The sequence below is a fragment of the Acyrthosiphon pisum genome, chromosome A1, assembly GCF_005508785.2.
Source record: "Acyrthosiphon pisum isolate AL4f chromosome A1, pea_aphid_22Mar2018_4r6ur, whole genome shotgun sequence".
NCBI classification, from domain to species: domain Eukaryota; kingdom Metazoa; phylum Arthropoda; class Insecta; order Hemiptera; family Aphididae; genus Acyrthosiphon; species Acyrthosiphon pisum.
In genome coordinates, this window is record NC_042494.1 from 53,556,354 (window position 1) to 53,565,952 (window position 9,599).

The following is a 9,599-nucleotide window of genomic DNA, read 5'->3' on the forward strand; positions in this document are numbered from 1 at the left end:
AGCATTTTAATTTTTGATAATTGACATACATACCCATATCTTGCTGTAAATGAAAATGTCGAAAAAATAGGCAACGCTTAAGCACAGATTATCTTCTTACCTAAAAGTTTTATAATTAGTCAATTCACTCTAGTATCAAAACTAACAGCACCTCGAACAGCACACTATTGAAACTAGTGAACGACAATTTGCTATGTCATGCGTGTGTAAGACGGAGACAATAAATGTATAGGTAGTGACCTCTTAAGCATCGATTATGAATATAATATAAAATTTAAGTACACCATACAAAAAAATTGATTTTTTTCAAAAATTCTCGGTTTTTCTAATTCGTATTTTGTTTTTCATACTATTGACCCCCCAAAGTACCAAAAGGTAACATGATCCAATGTGCGACTAGAAACAAATCTTAAAGTTGAAAATCAAAGCCTTTTTTAATGATTCATAAGTTGTTGAGTGATGACAGTCACAAAAAATAAACAAAAATTATTATAAAATCAATACATTCCATTGCTCTACTCAGTATCTAAAATTACATGTTTGTTAAATAATAATAATAATAATTATATTATGATGCGGTATAATATTTTCAATTAAACTGGTTTTCATTATAATTTAGTATAATTAATTCAATGTAAATACCTTTATTGAATAAATAGGTATACCTATTCTGTATATTATATTATATTAACCTAATTATTATAAATAGGTTCAATTAATCAGATACACGAAAATGACCCACCAATTTAGTTTTTAAATTGTGAATTATATTTGATTTATATTAAGTAAAACTAGGTGCCTACTATATTTTGTTTTAATATTAGCTTAAATAAATATAAGTATCAATCAAGGTGTAATACTTAACAAAGTTCTTAATTTAAAATAAATAAAATCTATATACTTAGGTACGTTGCAGATGGAGGGCATTATTATTTAATAATTATTACAATTTATTTTAGTAAAACCATTGAGATTAGTTAAAATAGTATTTGTTTGGTACGTGACCTACCAAGATGATTATCTATATTATGTATGGGTACCAATCTATTAACAGATAAGATACATTTTTTTAATTTATTAAGTAATATATAAAAAATGTATTGCTAAAAATATTTTTTAAATTAAATACAATTTTTTTATAATAACATAATTGTATGACATTTTTTTAATATTTTTGACATAATTCTGTTATAGGTAGGTGTTGTACCTTATGTGTATTCATAAAATATTGTAACTGATATTTTATCTGACTGATTTTGACATTGTTACCTAAATGTAATCCTGTATTATTTTGTATTTGTATTACTTATTTTATACCGTCATAATTAATACTGTTTTGTTACATACCGCACCCTACCCACAAATATTAAAATTTAAAATGAGAATTTCCATACTCATGGTAGTATATAGGTTAGTATATAGGCAGTGGGTATAGATTTATATTTATCTATTTATTTTTTTATTTAATTTAATTTAATTTCATATACATAAGAAAACTGAACCCCACTGAGAAAAGTTGTGTGGGGGCCCAGGAGTTTTAAAACAAATTATATAAAAAATATCACTATTTTGTATACATAATTCAAATTAAATTATTTTACATTGATTAGAGTAAATTAATACAATATTATTTCTATAACATTAATAATTCATCAGAAATTCCAAAACCTTGCAAAATGTTTTTTTTTTTTTGAATAAATTAATTGGTAGGTTTATTATAATATATTGTATTTACTATTTTGTTGCATAATTTGGTTTCAATTATATCAAAATATTTACCAGATGCAGTTTTTTTTAGATCTATTAATGATAAAATTGTATTTTGCGTATCTATTTTACTTCATGCAATATTGGTTGTAATAAATTGTGATTTTTTAAATATATAGCAGTCATTTTTAGATTCATTTTTTTAACAGATTTAGTTCTTTATATACATTTCTATACGTAATGTAAATTATATTGTTGGGTAATTTTATTTTGTTAGATTTGTATTCTAGTATCTAGAAAAATATTCAGTAGGATAAGTTTTATTGTTATTTGAGTAATCGCATTTGGTTGCTAAGTTCAATACAAACATTATTGTAAGTCACAATGTTTGAACAATGAATATTATAAGTTTAATATATACAATGACTGACGTCTTATCTAGTGTACAATTCATCAAAGATTATGAAATTATTCAAACTCCTAGAATGTGTTCAAATGGTCATGAAATAGCATTGAAATTGGAAAATTGTAGACACGGGTATGTAAAAGAGTCATACTGAAAAATATGTACATTTAAAAGTGTTGATACTTGGCTTTTCCGTTCTAAACTTCCATTATTTTTACAAAGACTTACTAAACTGTTGTGCGCATCAATATATAAATATAACATTTTGTGAAAAAAATCTCTTGTTGATACTTATTTGATTTGTTGTTTGTGGTGTACTGGCATCAAAAAAATAAAACTAACGACTCATTTGAAATAATTTCAAGGGTTTTGACTACCTACAATTAAATTTGTGTATCAGGCAATGGGGAAGGAAAATGTTTTGTTTTTGTTTTAAATACTAGTCTTAATAATTAGGAGACATAATATAGCAGAACAATACCTAGTAGTTTAATTATATTTTGTAATGTGTACATTTAAAAGGTAAAAACGTGTTTAGATGTTAACTATAAATATTAATATAGATGATAATACCTATTTTAATATGCTAATATATAACATAATATAGGTATAAATGTAATAGGTAGCTATATAAATAATACAATAAAATCTAATCAACATTTTAACAAAAATGTTATTCATCATAAAAGCTTTAATATAAATAAAATCTCAATTTAATATTTATTAGTCGGTAATACCTAGCTAGATGCAAAAATACTAAGTTTGTACGCAATTTAGGAAGTTAACAATATTATTATAGATTTAGCCTCGGATTTAAGAATTACGAGTTACTACATACCAAAATTAACTAAGAATAAACAATTTTAAATAAAAATAAGTCTTGTAAGATCCAAAAAGCATACTTATATGGATTAACATTAATAAGTACTTGATAAGTAATATTTTTTCAACGACTAAAAATATAAATATTTGGCAACACATCCACTTATATCACATTGTTATATTTTTAAGTTAATTCTAGTTAATAACCTTGTAAATAGTATATATCATTTACAAAATTATAAATAGGTATCAGATACTTTGTTTCAACTTTAAATTCTAAGTAATTAAAACAGGAAAATAAATAGGTAGGTATGATTAAAAGATACATTGAAATAACACAAGTGACAGGAAATTATAACCAAGTCCGTATTTAATTCATGGACTACCTAGCTACTTTATTTTAAACAATTATACGGTCTAATAAAATGTTTGTAATGTTTCAGTTATTTCTACTTATTAGTTATTACAAATTGTCAGTTATACAATAGATTGCTGAACATTTTAAGTGACTCGGCTTACACCAAACAAATTAAGGTAGATACATGTAAACATTTATGAAAATTAAATCCAAATGACTCATACAACTGACACTCCAGATTATATTATACAATAAAAAAAGCAACACCAACCAAAAGAGTTAGTCAACTATAGATAAGCAGCCTACTTACATCCGATATTTTGAATCTTTCATGAGATCAAACTCTTCGGTGGCTATTGTTCCCATGGTAACAGCAAATTTGTCAATCCGTAAATAAAAAAACAATTGCGACTTGGTAAAGGTCTTAACTTGTTATAGATAATTACATAACTACATCGTCGCTGTTATTTATTTCGTTATACTCAACAAATTCAAAAATACGTATTTCAAATGCACGGTATATAATTATTAATCATAATCAATGAAAAGATCGGCTGGTCACGCGACTTACAAACAATAATAGACAAAACAGTTTGAAATATAATTTTAAACAATTGTTTCTAAAAAATATAATAACAAAATAATACGAATATCAATTTTCTTTATTGCACTTTGTCACTATATAGTCAGTACTGTACACTATAGCAGTAAACTTCTTTCGTGGTACATCTTGAGTTGATGACAAATCAGCTGAAAGTTGACAAAAAAGATAAAATCTCAGTGTAGCCAACAAGAAACTATCCGGAAATTTGTCTTTGCTGCTTATTTTTAAATTTTAAGCATCTATTTTAGTTGTATTTTGCATAATATTATCTATTGTTAAAACTTAAAGTCCATAAATTAAAACATATTATCCTACTATTACATATTAAATTATTAAAATTGTTCATATTATTACGGTAATCTGTTGCACGATTTTTTTTGTAACGATTCTGGATTTTAAATTGTTATCAGTTATGTAAACACGAAAATTAATGTGCATATTGCCACACTGAAGTAAAAATATATTTCATTATTCTTAACCATTAAATTATTATTTTAATTTTTTTGATTATCAGAACATTCAACATTCAGAACTCAGAAGTCAGAAAATTGGAACTTGAGAGGTAAATTAATTTCTGAAGTGTCAAGTGTGCAATGTGTGCTGTAGTACCGTACAGTGTACAGTAACTATAATAGGTATCTTCGAGCCAGAACATATATTATTGTTTTAAAATAAAAATCAATCGTCTTATGCTTTTACACTAAACTTTGCATTGATTTTTATAATTTTTTTGTTAGGTACTTTTAATTTTTAAACCAAACATAAGTGCTTCATTTAAAAAAAATGGAATTCAGTAGCAACTTAGTGAAAGTTCATTTAGCCAACTATCTAGCCAATTTACCATTGCCAAATTCATTTCTTGGTATTTTCAAATTAGGTGGTAAGTAATTTATAAATCAATTAAATAAGTATGTATATTTTGTGTTGGTTGATATTGGTTATAAATATTCTTAAAATCTGATGCTTTATAGGTAATATTTATAATAAATGGTGTTATTGTTAAAAAAACAAAAGTTTTACCTTATTATTTGGATCTAAGATTAGCTATTGAAATGAAACCAATTAGTTTAGTTAGACATTCATGTAAAGAAATAAAATACCTAAATAGGCACCTCTGGCACCTACTTATCATTTTGCAAGCCAATAATTGTATCAGAACATGTAACTTATTATTATGACATGTGATACCTAAAGCCATTTGCTTATTTTATTGTTTTTTGACAAAATTCTATTTTTTACAACTCTTAGATACTTCTATACAACACATTCACAAATTTCTAGGTTTTTATTCCTACAACTCAAACTAAATGCTGGGGGCTCCAGTTGATTATGTTTTAAGGAAATTAATATAGGCAATTCAACATAATGATATTAAAATGAATTGTAAGGTGTGCAAAGTAAACAAACATTAGTATGTATGAGTTTAATCTTTTATTATTTTTGGTCAATATTTCCTAGAAATGTCCTGAATTATAATAGTAAGCGGCCCGCCTAATACCGTCCAGTAGGTCGGTCATTATTTATATTTGCCGTCAACTAACTTGCGTGCGCATAGGCATTGGCAATGATATTTAATTAGATAAACTTTTTTCAATTTAAAAAAATGGTTTTTAGGCCATAAAGCCAAACAAAACTGAAGGAATTTGGTTTGACGGAATTCAATTTTTAAAACTGATTTTCATTGATTACCAAGTTTACTAGGTTTCTGTTGAGGAAATTTTGACTATCTATTTTTTCAGCTGTGATATCCAGGAATAAAAATATAATATTTTTGTATTTATGTTATTCATTATGATACTAACAATAATAAAAATATTAAAAATCACCTTTGGTCAAACCTAGTAAACTTGTTAATCAATCATAATCCATTTTATAAATTAAAATCCGTCAAACCAAATTCCTCCAGTTTTGTTTGACTTTTTTGTCTAAAAGTAACTTTTTTCATTAAATGGAGCCCCCTTTATATCAATTTATATTTATATAATTATTTTACTATAATATTATGTTCTTAACAATTTAAATACAACCAACCGCTAACAATTATAAAAATTCATAAAAAAATAATCTAACCTTTAAAATTATATAATGGAACTGTTCTGTAATCTTAATTATTCTGAACAGATAAAATATATTTACCTAAACGAAATGTATTTTATAGGTAAAGATATACTGAAATTAATTCCGTTTTATGCTACAATTGGTGGTGTATGTTACCTTTCATACAGAGTTGTCAAACCAAGACATGTAAGTACTAAATTAAATTATTTTTTAATAAATATTTATGTTGTTTTTTTTTTTGTATATGTAGCCTGTTAACCCTTGTATTAAAAAAGAATCTCCAAAAGTGGTTGACGGTTATGACATCGAAGAGTTAGGTGAAAGTACAGCATTCTGTCGTTGTTGGAGAAGCTCTAAATTTCCTTTATGTGATGGTGCTCATAATAAGTACAATATTGAACAGAAGGACAATGTTGGACCATTGATAATTAAGAAAAAATAAATAATCATTACTAGTACAAAATCATTGAATACATTTCTATATGTGTTTGTTAATTGTTCTAGTTTAGTCTTTTGTTTTCATTCAGTTAAATAGAATACATATTTGCATTTATTGATATATTATATTTCTTTATTTATGGTAAATAATTTATACACGCTGAATGTGTATTAAATCTTTCATTACAGAATCATCACAATCTTCTATCAGCAGTTCTCGTTTTGATATCTTCAAGCTAAAAAAATAATGTTAAAACTTATTAGTCCTTATTATCGTTTTTTTTTTTATATGAAACCTATCTTGTCATAATATCATTGTAAAAACAAAGCATTTCTATACTAATTTCTCTTTTAAATATCATAAATAACAAGTTATTTGATGTTAAAATGATGTCAGTTAAACTCTGGTTACTTAATATAACAAATTTATTATATATTTAATATTTATTTATCCAATAATTTGCTATTTTTTTCACACATTTGATGCCAATATTTCAGTTGTAAATTTTTTTTTTAATAAAAGATAAAGAAATGTAATAGTTACAGAAAAGAAATTATGAATTAAATTTTTAATTATTTATTTATTTATAGTATAAATGTATGCTTAAGATGTATAAATATGTAGTCAAAGAGATAAGCTCATTAAAGCTATACACATAAATAAGTACAATAATCCTATATACACCTATAATCTAATTTATTATTGTTCATATACTCGTTCATTTATTTAGAAAAATAATTTTTCTCCCCAATCTAAATTCTATTACAATAAAATACTCACTTTTGAACTTTTTTCAAACATAATGCCGAACATGCCAGCACCATGACCGCAATAACTGTAAGTACAATTAAACTTAATGTAATTGATGTCCAGCTATCAATGTGATTATTGTAATATTTATTTTCGATATAATTTTCAGTATAATTTTCGGATATCTTAGCAATGACATTGATAGGTTGTGAAGACGGTTTTGATACACCATCATTAAATTGCTTTTCGATTGTTTCATGGAAATTGTTAGTTGGTCCATCTGTTATTGTTTCATCGTTTCCAAAATAAAACATTGGTGGCTGAGTTAAATTATAAGGTTCAGGTGCTTGTATAATCCTTACATGTCCATCTGAAGGAAATTCTAGTGGAGGTGTAGGGTTAGTATCTGGTAAAATTGTTGTACAAATGATTACTCCTAAAAAACAAAAATGTTCAAATATTATTTTATTGGAAACTTATAAGCAATGTTTCATAATTTAAGATCCCCACACACTGCAGCAGTGGTGGTGAATTGCTGCAGGACACATTTAACTGCACACCGTTTATACTTTATAGTAGGTTAGTAGGTATAATATATTATTATTTATTAGTTTATAAATAAGTATTTGTGCCAAGATAAATACAATATTGTTATGGACTTAATAAGAACTTCTCTTCTCTAAAGTGTGAACATTTTACATTATTTTTTATTTGGTAAATAATGTTATTCGTAAGTTTATTCCTCAAGAAATCATTTTTCTATTTAATCTTATTATTGTGCAACAATCATTGTTGGTCTGACGTCTGACATACTGGTACTTTTAAAATTCTTTGAATCGTTAAATTCATCACAAAACGTCATTACAATTGCCTATACTAAACTCCTTACATAACAGATATAATTTTACGACGTACTCTTGTTTTTTTTTTTTCAAGGATCTACAATTAGGCAATCTAATCTCGACATCGCCGCCCTATTTGTTGGTTGTTAATGATTATTTAATTATTGTTCATTAATCATTGATGGAACTTTCCCCCTGAAATTTTAATAGATTTCCGCTTATGTGTGAGTTCCAAGTGGGGTTCAACGAGGGCAGTGGAGAATCCAGAATTTTTCGGGGGGAGGGGGTTTATAGTTTATTATTTAACAACTGGATACGCCACTGGATAAAGATACCGAAAATGCCTTTCTCATACATACATGCATGTTTCAATAACTCGATAACAATATAAAATTATAAAATTCCCTAAACATAGTATACGGCAACTTCTTATTGTTTTGACGTAATTAAAGTTAGTTAACGTTGTCTAATTTTAATTTTTAAAAAATATTTAAATTCAGCAGAAAAACGTTTATAGATCGCACACAAAATAATAATTTGATCATTTAAACTTAAGTGTTATAAGAATTTAAGTCTTAAGGTAGTATTAAGATTAGCAACTAAACAATAAATAGTTAAATTTCAAAAAAATATTATTAAAAGAGCGCACTGTATCCATATTCTTATTATAGGGCTTGGTTAGGAAATTTTCACAATTTATTTATTAATAAAAAAAAATTGGATGGTTCCTTGCAAGTTGTAACCTATTTCATATTATATTTATTTAAATTTATGTTTTTATCAATTATTAATTTTTCATTAATTTTTCAAAAATTATTTCTATAACTATTATGACGTATTCATTTATACATTTTAGTATTTTATACAACTTATATTTTTTTTAATATTTCTTTATAAGTATAACATAAAGACTTATTTATTATGTAATTATTATCATTATTTATTTGTAACCAACTACTATATTTAAAAATAACTAACAAAAATAATTTTTTCTACATAAAGGCAGGGACTGGAACCTGTTGGGTGTTTCGGTTCCGGTTCCGGTTCTGGTTATTAAATTAATTTGTTTAAGGGTTCCGATTTTGTTTCTGTTTTCTAAACAAATATAAGGGTTCTAGAACCGGTTTTGAAAAATACCGGTTAATTTTGATTTCTGATTATTATAGATTTATTAAAAAAATAGTCTGAAATAATTTATTTATTCATGTTTAAATTGTAATTATTTCATGAAAATAGAAGTTATTATGAAAAGTTAGAAAAACATTAAAACATTAAAACACAATACCAACATATCCATTGCTGACTGCCGCTGTGCTAGGTCGGCGCACGTCGACAATGTCATATAAAATGGATTTTCTTATCTACTATTTTAGATTCTGAGCGGAGCGAGGAAGCTATTGTTTTTATAATGGTGTTTATTTTTTATTTTTTTATATCCTGTATACAAAATTTCTTTCAGAAGGAGTGCTTCGATTTCAACATATAGTACCTTATCTTTTAGCAAATTGGATCAAGATGGTACTTTGGAGAGGTTATTTTCTGATTTTCTCTATAGTTATTTAATGCCACGGGAAAAACCACAGAAAAATTACGAAAAAACGCTAAAAATGGGA

At 25.6% G+C, this 9,599-nt stretch overlaps 3 protein-coding genes across 10 annotated transcripts in view; 1 reads left to right on the forward strand and 2 right to left on the reverse strand.

Moving 5' to 3' along the window:
* The window catches only part of LOC100166394 (protein dopey-1 homolog), a 22,937-nt gene extending 19,152 nt beyond the window's left edge, over positions 1 to 3,785 (reverse strand). For all 7 annotated transcript variants that reach the window (XR_001680204.2, XM_001943221.5, XM_016807910.2 and 4 more), the window contains exon 1: positions 3,604 to 3,785. Coding sequence is in view for 6 of the 7 variants with exons in the window: in XM_001943221.5 (XP_001943256.2) it covers positions 3,604 to 3,659 (56 nt within the window). In the remaining variant the exon portion in view is untranslated. The remainder of the gene's footprint in view (positions 1 to 3,603) is intronic.
* A 621-nt stretch (positions 3,786 to 4,406) lies between these two features.
* On the forward strand, positions 4,407 to 7,079 carry LOC100163677 (CDGSH iron-sulfur domain-containing protein-like). 2 transcript variants are annotated; one of them, NM_001162111.1, is given in 4 exon segments: positions 4,407 to 4,459; positions 4,635 to 4,777; positions 6,056 to 6,141; positions 6,206 to 7,079. In NM_001162111.1, coding segments are annotated over 3 exon segments (375 nt in total). In that variant the 5' UTR covers positions 4,407 to 4,459; positions 4,635 to 4,680; the 3' UTR covers positions 6,398 to 7,079.
* Positions 6,499 to 7,580, reverse strand: LOC100571625 (uncharacterized; the record flags this gene model as incomplete). Its single annotated transcript, NM_001205126.1, is given in 2 exon segments — positions 6,499 to 6,629; positions 7,175 to 7,580. Coding segments are annotated over 2 exon segments (491 nt in total), but the record flags the coding sequence as incomplete, so codon positions are not given.
* Between the last annotated feature and the right edge of the window lie 2,019 nt (positions 7,581 to 9,599).